Here is a 20947-nt window from a genome sequence, read left to right as displayed (position 1 = left end):
ATAGAGACCATATAATAGAATATCTACTTGACTCAGGGGAACAATTTCTAAAGCAGCATACAAAAAGCACCAATCATGAAAGAAAAGATGAACGTATTGTATCTGTAAAAAATGAAGAATTTCTATCATGAAAAAGCAGCAGAAGGGAATAAGGAGACAAGTACAGAGTAGGAGAGGGGATCTGCAATGCACATCAACAAAGGGCCCATGTCCAGGATAGATGTCAAACTCCTACCAATTATGCAAAAGACACAAAGAAAAACAGTTCAGTTCAAAAATCTACAAAAGCCTTGAATAGACAGAGGAAATCAAAGTGGACAATTTATGAATGGGAAGTTAGAAATTAAACCATGCTATCGGACTGGCAAAGTGTGAGGTTTGACAAGACCAGGTGACCTCGATGGCACGAGTGATATGGACCTACAGGAACACCGCTCAAAGTATAAATTGGCACAACCACTCTGGAAAAGTGTAATCAGCACGTGAGTATTAGAGAGGCGCATCTCCTAAGACTCAACAATTTCACTTCTGGGTATGTTTCAGGAGAGCTTAGGCACGTGTACCTTAAAAGACACATATAAAGTACTCATAGAAGTGCTGTCTTGTAATAGACGAGAAACGGAATCAACTCAAATGTCCATCAACAGTAGAGTGAACAAGTTCTGTTGTATTCATATAATGAATATAAAGCAAAGAAAATGAACAAATCAACTATAGCTATAAAGTAGCTGAATCTCACGCAGTATTAAAGAACACACTACAAAGAGTACATACAACCTACTCTCATTTGTGGATACATCAAATACAGGTGATATTAAACTACATATTTTTAGGAATTACAGGTAGATGGAAAACCTAGAAATAAAAACAAGGAAATGCTAATCATAAACGTCTGGAAAATGGTAACTTCTGGGATGAAGGGGGAAGGAGGCAGGGTTAAGAACATAGGGGCTGCTCAGGTGCATGTAATGTCCTATTTCTTTACCTGGGGAGTGGTCATATTGTTATTTACTTGTCATTCTTTATTCAAAAAAATTTTTTTAAGAAATAGAGCATGAGGGTGTGAGCGGCAGAGGGGCAGAAAGAGAGGGAGAAAGAGAATCTTAAGCAGGCTCCATGTTCAGCGCTCAGCACAGAGCCCAACGCGGGGCTCGATCCCATGATGGTGAGACCATGACCTGAGCTGAAATTAAGAGTTGGACACTCAACTGACTGAGCCACCCAGGCGTTCCTATTTGTAATTATTTTTCAAACTGTACCTATGTATTACACATTTTCTCAATAAAACAATCTTTGAAAAAAGCTTACTTTCTCAAAACAAGTTTCAAGGGTGTATTTGTAAACCTCTGAAATTCTCGAAGGGATTTCATCTCCTTCCAAACTTTTATGATGGTTTTAAGCAACATTCGATCTTTTTCTTGTTCAGCGTCACGCAGTTTTCTTGTTTGCCTAGAAGATTGAACATGTTGATATATATTAAAAAGTTATTCAGGTAGGTGTGTAAATTAAAAAGGAAATTAATAATGCTGTAGCGACTGGATATTTAATCTGATACCTATAATACTTAAGTACTAGAAATCCAAAAATATGAGTGGAAATTTGAAGACAATAGGATGCCAATCTGTTTCAAAAGGTTATTTGATTTTGTTTTCTCTAGGTGAACCTGAAGTCAGTTAAACTAAATCACCTTCTGAACTTGTTATTAATAATACTATGTACCCTTAAACAAACAGCCACCTTTGAAGTTATAAAAATAAGAGGCCCGGTAAACTCAGTTCTCATGGACTAAATTATTGTAGACATAGGAAAATGTTACTGTCCCCGTTAACAACAAACATTAAAATCTGTCTTTGTTAACACAAATCACAAGTTCTAATGTTGCTCGCTGCCTGCCTTGGTGAGTTTTCAGTGCTAACTAGATTAACAATATTTTTAGCTTGATTTGAAGAGGCATCAGTTGGAAATGTTTTCATTTTTATTCCCATTATTTAAAGTGCTTGGGAATTATTCAACCCCTTACTTTCAGCCCTCTCTATGAATGATAGTCAAATCCAGAACCCAAATGTACTCTATTATGCTATTAATCAATTAGTTAACTAGACAATTTTTCTTTTCTTGAGCAAGTAGCAGGTGTCATTCCAGGTGATTCAGAATGTCTAAGACTGGAAGTGTCCCTGTCCTCAAGGAATTTACAACTCAGCTCAGGAATCAGATAGATAAATGACTACAACATACAAGGTGAGATTCGCCTAAGAGAGTGCCGTAGAAAACCACGGAGGCAGGGTCTCATGAATTAGCACCTCCTGACCTCCAGAAGGAAACCTGAGTCTGGAGGTTGCGCTTGTGATGACCCAGTCTGTGGAGATGGTACAGAGAAGCACAGAGGTCTAGGTTCCCAGTCATTCAACTGCTGGCTCCGGAAAAAGAAGATGGCAGAAGACGACAGCCAGTTGGTGGTTGGGTGGCCAAGATTCAGGATTCTCTGAAGACCTCACAGAAACAAGAAAGCACTGAACTAAGAAACATGCTTCTTGGGAAGCAGGGAAGCATGTGGTTAAGGGCACAGATGTTGGAACCTGACTCTGTAGGTTGAGACCCTGGGTCTCTCATCTGTGAGCTGGCCTAGCAAACAACTTAACTTCTCCCTGCCTCATCTGTAAGCTAGGGGTGCTCACAGAATCTACTTCACAGGGTTGTTGAGAGGAGTGTTAATGCTAGAACCGTGCCCAACATCTGGTAAGTGGTCCGCCAAGTGTTACCTGTCACTATCAAGTGGTCTGTGTTCTTGTGCCCTTAGCTGCTACCTCCCCGGCCTTCTTTTTAAAAACTGCGGTATAAAATTATCTTACTGAGTTCTAGGACACGTTGAGGCTTTCTGACATATTTCCTATTTCCTTTTTTAGTACCTGACAAAACAGTTTCTCAGAAATGCTAAAAATGAACTCTTAGCAAGAAAAATTTGACATCTGAGCTACAGAAGCAAAGCATCGCAAAAGAATATTTAATGACCAGTTGTGGTCAGGGCTCTGGAGGAAAAGGCAAAGGCAGTTTTGCCCGGGGAGTCAGGTAACACTTTTCTGAAACTTGGTGCAGACGGGGTCCGGAGTGTGGATGGCGGTGTCAGCCCCGAGGTGAAACTCTGGGAGTTCACTGGCCTCTCTGGATGATCTTTCCAACCACGGGACTGGATTCCTCTCAGGAGGAAATGCAGATTAATAAAGAAAAGAGAAAGAAAAGCCCTGTGAGGGACTTAGAACATTTAGAAGCTGGGCAGAGAAGGACGATAGAGGCAGGATGGTGGGAAGGACAGGCGGAAGGAGAGGGGTGCGGACATCCAAGAGAGGGTGGCCTAGGGAGGGGAGGGGAAGAAATACATCACAAGAGGCCCCTCTGGTGACAAGGCCCCTCGCTGTCAAGAGGCCAGGTAGCAGGAGGGGCTTGGCAAGACGGAGGTCCCCAGGGACCGTGGCCAGATCGCCTCAGAGGAAAAGCAGGTGGGTGAATGAGGACGGGTTCCAGTGAACGGGATGGGAGGGAGCCGAGCAGAAAGACTCGTTCATGTTTGCCACAAGTTTGGCTGTGAAGGGAAACACAGAGAGAAAGCCGTAGCCAGATGGGGCTCTAGGGTGGCAGAATTTTTACATGTTCAAGTCTGAGTAGGTCTGAGGGTGAAGAGCCAGTAGGGAGAGTGAAATACAATGTCTCCCTGTCTTGCACCCACAAGGTGCTTCCTTCCTCGTCCAGCTGGTTGCAGCTCAGAGGGCCAGCAACGCGGTCGTGATGCCATTTACAGAAAAGAAGATGGAAAATGATGGAAAATGCTCGCTGTGGAGCTGTGCTGGCTGTTGACTCGGCCGATGCCCAGCGGGGGCTCACCCGGCCTCTGGTCAGGTCAGCAGCCGCACACAGGCCCGCTTGAGGGGACATGTGGGAACAGGCCGTCTGCTTTGAACTGGTTTCAGCAATAGTTAAACATCAGTAAAAGACTAAAACCCACTCTTCCACGGGGCCAGAAATGCTGAACCGCAGAGCTGTTCATCCCCACGGGCAGCAGAAAGACCACACTGGCTCTGCCACCCACGGGTCTGTGCACCTTACACACCGTTCTGCCAGCTTCCAAATGCTGATTAATAAATACAAGTCCATAGAAAACCACTTCTGTATTCAGAACAGCTTTTTGTCCCTTTTCTTACCCAATGTATGCGAAAACAAAAATTATCTTCACAAAGAGGCTGCCAGCTGGGTTTTTTTGTTTTAGCATAAATAAGAATTTTCATTTCATTTTATTTTTTTAAAGTTTATTTACTTTGAGAGGGAGAGAGAGTGCGAGCAGGGGAGGGGCAGAGAGAGAGAGAGAATCTCAAGTAGGCTCTGACAAAGCAGAACTCATTAACCGTGAAATCATGACCTGAGCTGAAATCAAGAGTCAAATGCTTAACTGACCGAGCCACCCAGGTGCCCCAAGAATTTTTGTTTTAAAATATACTCTTCATGCATTTACAATGACAATATCTCAACGTCACTAATTTCCACTTTGCTGGAAGAACTAAGTGAAGGCTTGGTTGTAAAAAGAAAAGTATGAATTTAAAGTCCTGGATTTATTAATTCCTGTTCTAAGAATTTATCCCGTGGAAATGTACAGGTACATAAATATATATACACACATGAATGTCAACTAGAGCACAGTTTCAGCATAAAAAATAGGACCAGTACAAATGCCTCTCAACAGGGGACACAGCATCTATATAATGTCAGCCTTTACATAATGATATGGACCTAGATGTCCTGCAAGAAGAAAAGGTCTGAGATGCATGTTGCATAGAAAACAAGTTGTGAGATGGTAAATGCAATGGTTCCTTAAACAAAATACAAACACATAAACACATCTGTGTACGTGTGCGTGAGTATATACACGTGTACGTACAGGTGGAGGAACTGGCAGAAATCTGTTATCGTGATTTTCCCCGAGGGATGGGACTCCAGAAGACAGTCACCTTCTACATTCTGCATTTCCTTCTTGTTTGGCAACAATCAGGCTTTAATTTTTGAATTTTAATTATGAAAAATGCCCCCAAATAGAAAAATATATGTCATAAATAATTGGGACACTTGTTCACATTTTGATATATTTACTCAGGGCCATTTGTTTTTGGCCAAAATGTCATAGTTACAGGTGAAGACCTCTTGAGTTTCATTCCCTTCTCTCCCTCCCTAGAGGAAGCAGCCGGCACCTGTGTCTTCTCTGTCCGAGTGTACCACACACGGGTGTGCCTACAACAGACGAGCGTTGTGTTGGGTATTCTTTAGGGTTCATGAGCCATATCACACGGCGAGTCTCCTCCTAACACCTGGATGTTTTCATTCAATGTTGTTTTATCCATATTGGTACACAGAGATCTAAGTCAGTTTAACTGTGGTGTAGATGTTCAGTGGAAGACTATACCAGACGTGTTTGTTCTGGTATAGGGTTATTCTTAGTTCCTTACTTTTGTAAACGATGCTATGAAATCCCGAATTTCTGCGTCCCAGCTTGTGGGCACTTTCCACACTTTGCTAGCGTGTGGTCGGGCTCCTCTCTAAAGTGGTGGCTGTAGCAATGTTCATTTACATCAGTGGAGTGTGTGAGTCACAATATCCACATCCTCATTCTTTTACTGGATTTCAAATTTGGGGTTAATATGATGGATACATCTCATTATTTCATTTGGCTCAATGTCTCATGTATTCAGTGCATTCAGAAAAACCGAGGAAAAAAAAAAAAGCTTTCAACAAGCATGCATCTAACAAGGGAAGAAAAAGTAGAAGTTATAACGACAGACTTATACTCACCGAATTTCAGATTTATACTCATTGATAGTTTTTTGGGTCGTATCAAGAGACTTATGAGTTTTTTCTGGGTTAAGTCCTGTCTGAACAGCATTTCTTAGAGCTTGGAGCTTAAAAAAATGGATAAAAGTTTTGAGTTAGAAACTCTACTGCCTACTGCAAATTACATGCCCCAAACCACCCACTTCTCCAGGGCAAAATGATGCCAACAAGTCTGTGAATGGGTGTTCAGGCATCCAGCTGTTCCCACACTTTCACCAAAATGAACTCTGACAGAGAGCTATTTATTCTATTCTTTTAAAAAATTTTTTAATATTTATTTATATTTGAGAGAGACAGAGACAGTGCGTGAACAGGGGAGGGGCAGAGAGAGAGGTAGACACAGAGTCCGAAGCAGGCTCCAGGCTCTGAGCTGTCAGCAAAGAACCCGACGTGGGGCTTGAACCCACTAACCTGGGTCATGACCTGAGCCGAAGTCAGATGTTCAACTGACTGAGCCACCCAGGAGCCCCTATTTCTTCTATTCTTAAAAAAGAAAAGGAATAATAAAGAACAGTGTATGTCCATCCCTGTTCTGTAGCCCAGATAATCAAATTGCTCATGACAAGTGTCACTTTTATGTGTGTGTCTCAAAAATAAGGTTTCTTTCAAGGCTAAAAGCGGACCTTTCTGGGTCCTGGACATATAGTGATATTTTTGTGAATCGATCATAAAATCATAGACTCATAAAAGGAGGTATGGTGGAGTTACCTCTTATTTGGGCAGTAGGTTTGAAGCCAAGGCATGGGAGGAAAGTTGCCCATGGTCAAAATTAAGCAAGAAAAGCCCATGTAAATGCCAGAGATCCATATCTTTGAGCATCATTTGAAACAACTGACTTGTGTTTGGGTACCATGTTATGGGAAAGTACATGTGAAAATGAGAATGTCTCTAAGGACAGAGAGGTGCCCAAGCCATGAATGGTCTCAGCATTTGAGGTCACACAAGCAAGACACAGCCACATGTCTTCCATTTAATGCCCGCTCCTGGGAGGTCAGGTTACTTGCACTGTTTGCACAAACTTTTCTCTTTAAGCCAACTGTGTGCCACCGAATTTTCACACATTAAACGTACATTGCCAAATCCCTCCTTTTGCCTGTAGGTAGAACACTCTATCATACATCCTAGGCCAAGGGAGCATGTGAAAGAGGCGCAAGAAAGTTTGCTGCAGGAAAGTGTCTTTGTTGCTTGGGCTCATCAGAAGAACCAATTCGACAGTAAGAATGGAAGAGTGTACCTTGTCAGTAAGAAATTTTGCCTTGTTTCTCTGGTGTCTTGCCAGGTACTGGTCATATAACTGGGCCAGCTTGGCTGCCAAAACATGCTCGCGGCTGAAACAGGGATGATGAGTGAAGATTAACCCTGAAATATCAATGTCCAGTTGGAAATTTCCTGGGGAGTCTCCAGACCCAATCATGTGCTGACTTCTGTGGACATATTTTACCGCCTGTCAAAGAGAGCAGAGTGTGGGGGGACCACAGTTAAAGCACTTATTGGATAATGATGCTGTGATGTGCAGTGGGACAACAGGTGCACCAAGATCCACAAGTAAGAATATATGAGTTTATTTCTTTTCAGCCATTCAATTTCATATTTCCCACCCCTCCCCAGATTAGTAGACTACTCATGTTTTGTATCCTTATTTATTTTAATAAAATAACAAGTTTTCTCCTGTAAAATAACATTTAGTCTGTCTCTGATGAGAAGATCGACAGATTTTTTTTTGCTTAAAAAAAAGTGTCCTTTTGGGCCACTTGGGTGGTTAAGCTCTTGATCTCAGGGTCATGAGTTCAAACCCCATGTTGGGCTCCAAAGTGGGAGTGAAGTTTACTTAAAAAAATGTTCTTATAAAATTAGGATGTGTTTACAAATGGTAGGCTTAAGTAGGAATGGATTGATATATCTCAGTACCTTCCAGAATATGCTGAGTTGAGTCTCCATTTGGGTTTATAGGGAAGGGAGACCATGCCTGTTGGGTTCATATTTTGTGCCTTATAAAAGCCCTGGTTCTGATCATTAATGTCCTTACACTTTCGACTGCACCAATAGAGGCATAATTCTTTTCTCTTTCGTTCAGGTGAAAGTATTCAATTATAACTTGCATTTGTCCTAGAAGTTTTTAATCTGCATGTGGCCAATATGTGTCTTATGATCACCGGGATTAATTACAAAAATTTCTGTTTCACAAAGACATGTACAAGTAAACATCATTCCACAGACCTAATAGAAAATTCATCTCTCATTGCTTTGCTCTTGCTGGTTCTTGTTTTGTCCTTCCCCTTGCCAAAGGGTTCCAGAGTTATGAGATCACTCAGGTGTGGCTTTCAGGTTCCATCTTGTACTCTTCTTGGTATGTGGGTAGCATTGCTTGAAGTGTGACCTAAGTCATTGTACTTCATTTGTCCCTCCCCAAATCTCCATTAGCCCGTGTTCAAATGATTGCTGATGGTCTCTGCCTTAGGCTCAGCTCAACCACATAAAAAAAAAAAAACTTCTAAGACTACTGGTAGTCACTGAGCTAACTGCTCAAAAGACCCCAACTCTCTTCCTATTAAGGGGAAAGACTCCTGGTTCCACGTCTTCCTTTTTGCTATATTTTTCTTTTCCCACATACTGAGAACTATCCGAAAACAGCAGAAACAATTTCTTCTAAGAATAAACAATATTTGTAGGGCATAGCATTTTAATTTTGAAATTGATTTGATTCTTCCCTTTCCATTTGAAAACCAAAAACCAAAACTATCAAGGGTGATGCAAATGGATTATCTGCCAATGTTCTCAGTGTGTGCGGAGATGAATGCCAATGGAGAAAGAAATTTAGAAGTTGTATGGAAAAACAATAATCATTGGTGGCATTAACATACAAGTTTCTATATTTGCCCTGAGAAATAAGAGGAACAGAGTCTGAATCCAGCCCAGAACCTGCAGGAGATTCAGTAGCCATTGTTCTGGTCTTCCTGGAAAGCTTTCTCATTCCCATCTTCTGGGCATGAGGTGGGGGTCACAGGTCCCACTTACAACTGACCAGTTTGTCCTTAGTATTGATAATATGAATCTTGGAGAAAAGATAAGATCCTTTCCCTTAGAGTTGTTACGCTTAGATTATCAAGGGTCATGCCTCCTAACACATGGAGAATTCTGGCCTGCCTACAATACGAGGGAGTGAAACCAGTCAACATTCAAGGAGAACCAGAGAAAAGAGAGGTGGAGAGTGAGACTGCCATCATGGAGCCCCTGGTCTCAGCCCCTGAGGTCCTGGTTCCTAAATCCCCTCCTTTCATTTTCTGATTTATCTCCAGATCCTTCCCAGTTATGTGGGCCACCAAGTTCTCCCTTTGCTTAAGTTAGTTTTGCATTAGCTTCTGTCATTTGCAACCAAAGAGTGTTGGTGAATGCAGAGTTTAGAGCCTAGTAGGTGACCAATGCCTGGGAAACATTGGTGAGGATGGTAGAGGGGAAAGTGCTAATCTTCTCAAGTGGTAATTAACAAGGAGGTTGGAATCACGGTAAAGGCCTCAAAACGGTAAGCAGTTTTGCAAAGGGGAGGCTCCTACACAAATGTCCCTCAGGAATGTCATGCCAACTTCAAATCCCAGAACCTTTTACTTATTTATTTTTTTTAAGTAAACTCTGTGGCCAACATGGGGCTCAAACTCACAACCCTGAGGTCAAGAGTTGCATACTCCTCCAACTGAGCCAGCCAGGCACCCCTCACAGAATCTCTAACACGTGACATTTCTATTTACCCATACCCCATGCTAGGGGCGGTCTTGCTAAGGCCTTGTTTGAATGTTGCTACCTCTGTACTCCCTGAGTTTAGGACAACTGAGAATATAGTGGACTTTCGCTTAAGGATGGAAAAATTAAAAATAAAAGAGGGAAGGTAGGAGGGAAGGAAGCAAAGATGGAAGGGAGGAAGGGTGGGAGGGAAGAAGTGAGGAAGGGAGGAAGGAGGGAGGAAGGAGGGAGGCTGTTGGGATGCTTTCAACAACCCGAACCCTACTTTGCTATCAGGATTAGGCAAACTGCATTTTATATTGTTTATGCCATATGTGCAATGCACTCTTCGCATTTTTATTTTTGAAGTTTTGGAACAGTTCCTTCTTAAGAGGTATTCGATTGCATTCTTTCTCATTTGAAGTTTAATTTTGTTCTTTGCACAATATCGGATCTCTTTTTGTATTTCTCTAATTTATTTATTTATTATTAATCTATTTTTTACATTTACTTATTTATTTTGAGAGAGAGAGGGAGAGAGTCCGAACTTGCACACACAAGTGCACGCAAGCAGGGGAGGGGGAGAGAGAGGAGAGAATCCCAGGCAGGCTCCACATTGTCAGCGCACAGCCTGACACAGGGCTCAACCTCACAAACTTTGAGTTCCTGACCTGAGCCTAAATCCAGGGTCAGACGCTCAACGGACTGAGCCACCCAGGCACCCCTAGTATTAATCTATATTTAGTGGTCTCTAACAGAGGTCTTAAATTAGGAACAGTAGAATATTACATTTTTACCAAATACTAATGGGGGATGAATTTGGTCAGTCCTGCTGGGTGAGCATTGAGCCTAAGAGCTCTGAAGCATAAATTCACCAAGGCTCCATTAATGGCCCCAAGAATTGCCAATTCCCAGTTGGCACACTGACTTGGTTTTCCATCACTTGGATGCCAGGGTTAAGCCAGACCCCAGGAAAGCCACTGTTCTGCAGGAGAGACAGCTGAGGAAAGGAATAAGGAGGGGGGTCTCTTCTAGACACATTCAGCTTAGCTGAATCATTTTAATAATATTCAATTTGTACTTTGATTGAGGTGTCCCTGCGTGCCAGCCTCCTGCTCAGTGCTAGGGCTAAGAGAAGAAGAAAACCCCGTCTTTGCCCTTGAGTCACTTTCAGGGGAGTGGGGGAAGGAGAGAGAAGATGCATTAATAACCTGTCAATGAAGCCATTTCTGCCCGTTCGTCTCCTTCTCTGCTCGCGCATCATGTCAAAACTCCCAGATGGAAGGTATGTTTGGATAGAGGGCTAAAAATATAGACCATACGCATTTAACGTTTGTTCTTAAAGGCAAGCCTGTGACATGGAACAGTGGAAGAACAGGTTTTGGCATTGGACAGATCTGAATAAATGTAGGAAAAGGCAAAAGTTAGGAAGTAAATAAAATTGTGAAAATACCAATCCAGAAAGAAATGCATGATGTTTTGAATCACTGGAAGTTTCCACAATGACACTCCAAAAAAAGAACGAGGTATACAATTCAACAGCGAACTTAGCAGGTAACGTGTAATGGGGGATCAGAGAGGGGGTATAATATCTCCTCCCTCTAATTTAAAGCCTTCTGCCACCTTCTCACACACTCCAACATATCCTTCCTACTTTGCCATGTAACTTTGCTGAAATGGATGGAACAGTGAAGGGAGACTGACCCTCTAAGAAATGACCTTGGGAGCCTCCAGTCCCTTTGGATCTCTCCCTTCTCTAACTTCTTTGGCTCCTGTGATGCTGGATGCTCAACCCCCTCTTAGTGGAACTATTCTCTTTCCTGACTTCCCCATTTCTGCACACAAGATGGGAAGATCTCCCGTCTCACAGGCATCGGGAAGAAGCCACCTTGCTTCTCCCCGCTGTCCATCCTCATGGCTTCTTCCCCAGAGAGAAGGAAGAATGTGACTAGAGAGCCAGCTGGAGCTCAAGAGCCATTGGTCTGGGTTCTCTGCTGCCCCTTCTTAGCTCTTTCCCGAAAGCCTGCTTACCGGCCTCGTGGGTTCTCCTCAGCCGTCCCCATGGCGAACTCGCCAGGCTTGTGTCCAGGCGAGGACCTAATTCATGGGAGACGGAACAGGAAGCCCATCCGGTCTTGGGTTCCCATGGCATTCTGCTGTCCGGCTGTTCCCATAGTGCGACTGATGCCTGCATCCCTCTCTGACCCCGTGCCGTTCCCAGCTTCCCAGCTAGCTGACAACTTCTAAAGCAGACAGGTAAGATTAATTGGCTCCCCTAATACTCCACCCTCTGTGGTATTTACTCTTCTATTTTCTCATTATAACCCATAGAGTCTCATTATATCAATGTGTCCTGCTGAAATGGATGGAGCAGTGAAGGGAGACTGACATATTGCTGGATATGTGCCCAAGGGGAAGACTATCTCGAGCACTAATTAGGTCACAGATCTGGCGTGGAAACAAACAGATGACAAATCCCTCATGGACAGTGACTTGGGTTTGTGCTTGTTTTGCAAATCTACTCCCATGATCACGTTTGGGCACAAAGTAGCCACTCATTAAAACTTGTCTGTAATAACAACAATATTTTATAGAAGTTCACATTTTGTTTTTGTTTTTAGAAAATGTTGATTTATTTATTTTTTTAGCGAGAGAGAGAGGAGGCACGGGGCAGAGAAAGAGGGAGAGAGAGAATCCTAAGCAGGCTCAGAGCTGTCGGTGCAGAGCTCAACGCAGGGCTTGAACTCACAAACTGAGATCATGACCTGAGCCAAAATCAAGAGTCAGATGCTTAACTGAATGAGCCACCCACGTGCCCCAGAAATTCGTAATTTTAAATAAAGGGCAGGGGCACCTGGATGGCTCAGTCTGTTGAGCGTCCGACTTCGGGGCAAGTTATGATCTTGTAGTTCGTGGGTTTGAGCCCTGCATTGGGCTCTTTGCTGACAGGTCAGAACCTGGAGTCTGCTTCAGATTCTGTGTCTCCCTCTCTGCCCTTCCCCCACTCATGCTCTCTCAAAAATAAATAAATGTTGGGGCGCCTGGGTGGCGCAGTTGGTTAAGCGTCCGACTTCAGCCAGGTCACGATCTCGCGGTCCGTGAGTTCGAGCCCCGCGTCGGGCTCTGGGCTGATGGCTCAGAGCCTGGAGCCTGTTTCCGATTCTGTGTCTCCCTCTCTCTCTGCCCCTCCCCCGTTCATGCTCTGTCTCTCTCTGTCCCAAAAATAAATAAACGTTGAAAAAAAAAAATTAAAAAAAAAAATAAATAAATAAATGTTAAAAAATTTTTAAAACGGCATACAGTTACATTATCTTAATACTCACAATGATCCTCTGAGGTAGAGAGGACTATTATTATTCCTATTTTTTAATTAAGGAAATGGGACCCTCCCAAAGTCATGAAGTAGTTGTTAGTAGGGCAGTTCAGATGCCCTGACTCGCACCCATGTCTTGCTTTACGGAATGATCATTAAATCCCCTCATTCTGTTTCACTGTATCCATGGTGAAATATTACAAACATAAAATTACATGGGTTTCTTTTTTTTTTTTTTATGTTTTTATTTTATTTTTGAGAGAGAGACAGAGTGCGAGCAGGGGAGGGGCAGAGAAAGAGGGAGACAGAGTCTGAAGCAGGCTCCAGGCTCTGAGCTGTCAGTGCAGGGCCTGATGTGGGGCTTGAACTCATGGACTGCGAGATCATGACCCGAGCCAAAGTCGGACGCCCAACCAACCGAGTCACCAGGTGCCCCAAAACTACATGGGTTTCTGAAGGTGGTGATCTTTGCTCAGCAGTTCAGGAAAGCAAGAGTAATATAACTAAACTCGTAGGCAGGCAACTCTGCCTGTTTAACACTAGCCAGCACTTACTGAGCTCTGATCCAAGCACTTGAATGTACTGTCTCAACGAATCTGCACAATCATCATAGAGGCAGATACTGTTATTATGTCCATCCTACAGATGAAGAGATTGTGACCCAGAGAAATTAAGGGCCAAGTTTGCCCTGTGAATGTCAGTGCCAGGACTCAAGTCAAGCTGTTTGCTACCTGGCCTTAAGAAAACACAGTAGAAAGGATTTGCAAGGATAGAAAATCTCCAGTTCTATAATAAAGAGACAATGAATGGGAAATAATCCTGCAGCATATGTGAGATGGCAGAGAAAAAGGAAGAAAAATAAAGCCAGCTAACCTGGATACGCAGATAAAGTCACTGACTTAGCCATTCCTACCTGGGAGCTCATTCCTTGTTTGAGAAGCAAGTAGGTGAGCATAGTAGGCTTGTTCTTATATAACACGCCTGCTGTTTGTTCTTTATGTGTGACGTAGAGAAACTTAAACAACCAAAGTACAATGTTATGAACTTAGCACTCCAGGCTCTCCAAAGAACAAAGCACTTTCAAGCACATTCATGCATTAAAAATGGGGAGGTGGAGGCGCCTGGGTGGCTCAGTCGGTTAAGAGTCCGACTCTTGGGGCGCCTGGGTGGCGCAGTCGGTTAAGCGTCCGACTTCAGCCAGGTCACGATCTCGCGGTCCGGGAGTTCAAGCCCCGCGTCAGGCTCTGGGCTGATGGCTCAGAGCCTGGAGCCTGCTTCCGATTCTGTGTCTCTCTCTCTCTCTCTCTGACCCTCCCCCGTTCATGCTCTGTCTCTCTCTGTCCCAAAAATAAATAAACGTTGAAAAAAAAAAAATTAAAAAAAAAAAAAAAGAGTCCGACTCTTATCTCGACTCAGGTTGTGATCTCACGGATTCGTGAGATCGAGTCCCGCGTTGGGCTCTGAGCTGACAGTGCGGAGCCTGCTTGGGGTTCTGTCTCTCCCTCTCTTTGCCCCTCCCCCACGTGGGCTTGCCCTCTCTCTCTCTCTCTCTCTCCAAATAAACTTTTTAAAAAAAGGGGAGGTGGGCTTACCTTTTTATACAATGTTTCAAGTTCTGCCCTGAAGTCTTGCTCCTGTGTCAACACCGGTGGTCTTGAAGGAAATGGCTTGATGGGGTTTGGCAGTGCTACGATTCGCCCATCGTCTCCGAACCACCTTCTTCCCTGCAGGTCAAGCAGAGGGATGGACAACATTTTATTCTTTTTTTTTTCTTTTAATTTAAAAAAAATGTTTATTTATTTTTGAGAGAGAAAGAGAAAGAGAACGGAGGAGGGGCAGAGAGAGAGGGGGACACAGAATCCGAAGCCAGGCTCCAGGCTCTGAGCGGTCAGCACAGAGCCCAACGTGGGGCTCGAACTCACAAACTGTGAGATCATGACCTGAGCCGAAGTCGGACACCTACCTGACTGAGCCACCCAGATGTCCCAACGTCTTCTTCTAACTGGACAGAAAATGGCTTACAAAAGAAACAACACTTGCAAGAAAATTCTGGGTCGACACACACATTTCATGCACCTTCCCCTGTCCCAATAGATCTTTAAAAGCCTCATTTCTGGGGCCCCTGGGTGGCTCGGTTGGTTCAGTGTCAACTTTGGCTCAGGTCACGATCTTGTGGTTCGTGGGTTCAAGCCCTGCGTCAGACTCTGTGCTGACACCTCAGAGCCTGGAGCCTGCTTCGGATTCTGTGTCTTCCTCTCTCTCTGCCCCTCCCCTGCTCACACACTCTCTCTTTCTCTGTCTCTCTCAAAAATAAACATAAAAAATTTTTTAAATAAAAAAAATAAAAGCCTCGTTTCCATTAGTAACTGAGTCGTCACTAACACCCCCCACAATTAAGATATAGTCCTCACTCCCCTCCAAAAAAGCGTTAACAAAAAGCTTATGGGGATGCTTCAGAAGAAATGTATTTTCTATGCATGAAAAATTGAGGGAAAAAACCATAGGAGCAAAACAACGGAGAACCTTCTATCCGTGGATGATTAAACATTTCTGTGAATTGCGTGAGGGTTGTGGACATCTGACTCAGCAGGAGAATCCCGAGCCCAGCCAACGGAAGATGGGTTTTAAGCGGGGGGAGAGGTTGTGCGGTTTGAGGATCGCCAAACGTACTGAGAGACAAATAAAAATATTGAACCACTGTCTACAGGCAGGAGGAAATGAGCATGATGTGACTGTCCCCACAGGAAGAAGCAGCTCCAAGAGTTGCCCACCGGGGGACAGGGAGGACGGGGGGGGGGTGGACACTGGCTGCGTGCTTACGGGTTCCTGTGTCAGCAACCTGTTCTCCATGATGTTCTGACAGGTGCGAGACACGTCCAGTCTTGTGCCGATGTACAGGCCTTCGTCTTCCAGATATCTGGGCTGTACGTTCTCGGGAAGCTTTTTATACGTAGGCACTAGATAGGTCAGAAGCAAATAAAAGCAACATTGGTGCCAGCCTAAACATTCGCAGCTGCAATTTGGTGACTTCAAACAACTACTGGAGATTTCATTTAGATTCTTGGAAGCCACAAATGCTCCATGTTAACTTCTAGAAGCAGAACCAGGGAAAAGAGGAATGTGTTCACCCGTAATATCACGTTGCGGAATCATGAAATAAGTCCACACCTAACTCCCCAGTGTGGCAAAGCACGGGGACGGCGGTATTCAAATCAGAGGACATGCTTCATCGCTCACTGGTGGAAAGAACCAGGGCCGGGCCCTTCTTTGAACTCTTTCCTTCCGTACAAAAGGGATGAGAGTATCTACTCACAAGGTTCTTGGGAGAATGAAATGAGGTAAAGTATGAGAAAATGCTTTGTAAGTTAAGAAGTTTAAAAAAGGAGATAAACTTGAAACAGAGCAGCAAGGGAGGATTTTCTCTGGAGGTGATGCATTTGCACTTGAGGGTTGAGAAGGAAGGAGCTGGGGATGGGGACCTGGGGGTGTGAGTGTCCCAGGGAACAGGGGAGGAGGAGGAACACAGGGCGGGCACTGAGTGGGTGGTGAGCAGTGCAGGGCAGTAGGGTGGAGGGAGGGCCTCGCAGGCCACCAGCAGCAGTGGGTTCTGGCCAGGGGGGTGGGTCACCGAAGGCTCTACCTGGGGAGTGACCGGGCAGATTCTCAGTTCTAGAAAGATCCCTGGGCCTGCTTGGGCAGAGTAGGCCAGAGGAGAAATGAGAAAAGATGGTGGATTTGTGAGGGCCCGGAGCCAATTTGGGAGCTAAGAGGAAAGGTGGAGAATCACTTTTGTTTATAATTACCTCACTCTAAACCTCGCCAAATCCTCGAATCTGCCAATTCTCCTGTGTGTGGCCATTTGGATACTCTGCTTCCCAAACTCCCCCGCAAAAAAGCAACCAATGCCAGTAGTTCTGGAAGAACCTACCTCGGAGTCCTTAGAAAACCTGGGGCAAACCACTGTTGTAACCTTTTTTTCTGTTCCCCACCCCTCACATGGCTAGACGGGGGCCCATCACTAATCCCAGGGGTCTTCAACTCTTTTCAAGGGAACGTTTTTGAGCACTCGCCCACCCTACATATGCCTATATGTTGTGTACGCATGATCATACTTACAGAATTAGATCAGGGAAGGAAGAGATTAAAAATACGTGTAAGTAGAAGCCTTGACATTGGCTAACACACTCGACTTTGGCAACCGTTCTCCAAACAGTGACAAGAACGACAGCACCAGTAACAGAAATTACTATTATTCCTGATCTCCTGCTATGTGCTGGTCACAGCACAGGTAATTCACTCATGTCATTTCCTCAGTGCTCAAAGGAAAACTAAATGTCCAGGGTCATGTCATAGGAGTGTCTCATTTTCTGCTGACTTCAGGCGAGGCACCCCGGAATAGAGGAGCTCGCTCAAGGTCATACCTTGCAGAGGAGGAGCTGGGGCTGTGTGGCTCCCCGATTCCTGTTGGCTAGGCCAGGGTCACCTCCTCACAGGGCCCCCCCGTGGGCCAGCGCGAGTAGGAGAAGGATCTGTGATTGGATCCCTGCTCAGAGCAGGACCCCCGTGCAGCCGGGACGGCTTAGGCCTCTTCCACGAGCAACCCTCCCACCCCTTGTCTGAGCGGGCCCCTGGGGTGAAACCTCCACTCCCAACCCAGGGGGCTCCAGTGACAGGCCTGGAAGTGAGAGTCCTCTGCACACAGACGCAGGTGAGGAAGTTCCTCCTTGGCTGAGGTTGCCGCAAATGCGTTTCTCCACTCCCCCAAAGGGCATCAGGACGCATTGTGCCAGACGTGTGGCCTCTGCAGCTGGCCACCCCGCTCAGAAACCTGCCTCCCTCACGTCACTAGATTCAAGGTCTTGGACTAGTTCCCTAACTTCTCTGGGCTTCTGCTTTTTCATCTGTAAAATGAAAGAGATGACTTCTCTAGCCCTGGTGTGGGAGCAGATTTGTGGATACATAGCAAGTGCTTAGAAAGGTGCCTGTTGGCGGGAGAGCACAGGATGCATTCACTGTTACTATTATGGCAAAGGTGTCAGCTTTGGGCACATTTCCCAGCTGCTTATTATTATTTTTTTAAATCTTTATTTGAGAGAGAGAGAGAGAGAGAGAGAGAGAGAGAGAGAGACAGTGCAGGTGGAGGAGGAACAGACAGAGACAGAGACACAGAACCCGAAGCAGGATCCAGGCTCTAAGCTGTCAGCACAGAGCTAGATGCCAGGCTCAAACTCAAGAACGGTGAGATCATGACCCAAGCCAAAGTCGATCCCTTAACCGACTGAGCCACCCAAGCAGCACACCCCCCCACCCCCATCCTGCGCCATGTCCAACAAATACATTGAACACACGTGATTCAAAATTAACTATCAAAATTAAACAACAAATTATCTTTGGCTGGGCTTTTAATTGGAACTCAGGACATGAAAACTGAAAAGAAATCTAGCTTCCAGGTAAGGTAAGGGCAGGACCCCCTTTTCAGTCTCAAGAGGTTCTCAAACCACCCTGCCTTTTCTTTTCTTTTCTCTTTTCTTTTCTTTTCTTTTCTTATTTTAATTAATTTATTTTATTTTATTTTATTTAAATTAAATTAAATTTATTTTTTATTTTTAAAATTTACATCCAAGTTAGTTAGCATATAGTGCAACAACATTTTCAGGAGTAGATTCCTTAATGCCTCTTACCCATTTAACCCATCCCTCCTCCCACAACCCTCTAGTAACCCTCTGTTTGTTCTCCATATTTATGAGTCTCTTCTGTTTTGTCTCCCTCCCTGTTTTTATATTTTTGCTTCCCTTCCCTTATGTTCATCTGTTTTGTCTCTTAAAGTCATCATATGAGTGAAGTCATATATTTGTCTTTCTCTGACTAATTTCGCTTAACATAATACCCTCCAGTTCCATCCACTTAGTTGCAAATGGCAAGATTTCATCCTTTTTGATTGCTGAGTGATACTCCATTGTACATATATACCACATCTTCTTTATCCACTCATCCATCGATGGACATTTGGGCTCTTTCCATACTTTGGCTACTGTCGATAGTGCTGCTATAAACATGGGGGTGCACGTGCCCCTTCGAAACAGCCCACCAGTATCCCTTGCATAAATGCCTAGTAGTGCCATTGCTGGGTCATAGGGTAGTTCTATTTTTAGTTTTTTGAGGAACCTCCATACTGTTTTCCAGAGTGGCTGCACCAGCTTGCATTCCCACCAACAATACAAAAGAGATCCTCTTTCTCTGCATCCTCGCCAACATCTATTGTTGCCTGAGTTGTTAATGTTAGCCATTCTGACAGGTATGAGGTGGTATCTCATTGTGGTTTTGATTTGTATTTCCCTGATGATGAGTGATGTTGAGCATTTTTTCATGTGTCGGTTGGCCATCTGGATGTCTTCTTGGGAGAAGTGTCTATTCATGTCTTTTGCCCATTTCTTCACTGGATTGTTTTCTGGGTGTTGAGTTTGATAAGTTCTTTATAGATTTTGGATACTAATCCTTTATCTGATACGTCATTTGCAAATATCTTCTTCCATTCTGTCAGTTGCCTTTTAGTTTTGCTGATTGTTTCCTTCGCTGTGTAGAAGCTTTTTATTTTGGGGATGAGATCCCTGTAGTTCATTTTTACTTTTTTTCCCCTTGTCTCTGGAGACGTGTTGAGTGAGTAAGGAGTTGCTATGGCCCAGGTCAAAGAGGTTTTTTTCCTGCTTTCTTCTCTAGGATTTTGATGGCTTCCTGTCTTACATTGAGGTCTTTTATCAATTTTGAGTTTATTTTTGTGTAGGGTGTAAAAAAGTGGTCCCAGTTCATTCTTCTGCATGTCACTGTCCAGTTTTCCCAGCATCACTTGCTAAAGAGACTGTCTTTATTCCATTGGATATTCTTTCCTGCTTTGTCAAAGATTAGTTGGTCATATGTTTGTGGGTCCATTTCTGGGTTCTTTATTCTGTTCCATTGATCTGAGTGTCTGTTTTTGTGCCATGCCATTTTAATTTTTAAAAAATATTTATTTACTTATTTTTGTGAGAGAGGGGGAAAGTACAAGCAGTGGAGGGGCAGAGAGAGAGAGAGAGAGAGAGAGAGAGAGACAGACAGACAGAATCCAAAGCAGGCTTCAGGCTCCGAGCTGTCAGCACAGAGCCTGACGTGAGGCTTGAACTCACGAACTGCGAAATCATGATCTGAACCGCAGTGGGACGCTCAAACGACTGCGCCACCTAGGCACCCCCGCCCTGCCATTTTAAGTGTGAACTACCAGTTAAGTAACTGGGGAGGTCCCTCAGGCACTCTCAGGAGGAAAGAAAATTCCAGGTGAGAAAAGAGCAAAGGGAAGCCCGGGCCAGAAACTCAGCCAGGGGCAGTCACTAGGAGTTAATCCAGTGGTCCTGACTCTAGCACCCTTAACCATTCCCGACCTCCACCTCCCTGAGGTGAGGAACCTCAGCCAACCTGCTTTGCAGCTCCCTCAGAACGCTCATATGATAACATCCTTTTGCATGACAGTGACATGCCTGGTGGCTGGGGGCTCCTGGAGAGTTTCAGGCTGGTCTGGCGGGCAGGCTTGTGAGTAGAAGGTTGGGACTTTCAGCAACCGTGCCCTCCATCCCACCTCTGGGAGAGGAGAGGGACTTAATGGCAGTGATTTCATTAATGGCAGTGATTTGGTCTACAATGATCGTGTCTATGTAAGAAGCCTCCATAGAAGTCCTAAGTGAAGTGGTCTGGAGAGCTGCCTGGTTGGCGAATGTGCGGAGGTGCATGGAAGTTCCGTGTCCCTCCCCTCGTGCCTTGCCCTGTGAATCTCTTCACGTGTGTGCTCTCTCATATCCTTTCTTACATGATCAACCAGCACGTAGAAGTATTTCTCTGACTACTATGCACTGTTACAGCAAATGATCAAACCTGAGGAGGGGGTCACGGAGCCCCTAATTTGTGGCGATATCGAGCAGAAGTGTGGGTAACGTGGGGACCCACTACTTGAGGCTGGTGTCTGAGGTAGACAGTAGTCTTGTGGGGCCGAACCCTTATTTGTGGGGTCTGCGTTAGCCCCAGGCA

At 44.5% G+C, this 20947-nt stretch overlaps 1 protein-coding gene across 1 annotated transcript in view; it reads right to left on the bottom strand.

Annotated features, from left to right (window-relative positions):
• Nucleotides 1-20947, bottom strand: part of CC2D2A (coiled-coil and C2 domain containing 2A) — a 148744-nt gene that overhangs the window by 76583 nt on the left and 51214 nt on the right. Inside the window, exons 9-13 of the mRNA XM_047090984.1 lie at nt 15716-15852; nt 14488-14619; nt 7103-7312; nt 5830-5936; nt 1309-1449 (exon numbers count right to left, since the gene is read on the bottom strand). Of these exons, the coding sequence (XP_046946940.1) occupies nt 1309-1449; nt 5830-5936; nt 7103-7312; nt 14488-14619; nt 15716-15852 (727 nt within the window). The remainder of the gene's footprint in view (nt 1-1308; nt 1450-5829; nt 5937-7102; nt 7313-14487; nt 14620-15715; nt 15853-20947) is intronic.

This window comes from Lynx rufus, unplaced genomic scaffold (assembly GCF_022079265.1).
Source record: "Lynx rufus isolate CCGP_SWC_20201006 ecotype Redwood Valley unplaced genomic scaffold, mLynRuf1.p SCAF_3, whole genome shotgun sequence".
NCBI classification, from domain to species: domain Eukaryota; kingdom Metazoa; phylum Chordata; class Mammalia; order Carnivora; family Felidae; genus Lynx; species Lynx rufus.
The sequence above is the reverse complement of the archived record's forward strand: the minus strand, read 5'-3'. Positions and strand labels throughout refer to the sequence as shown.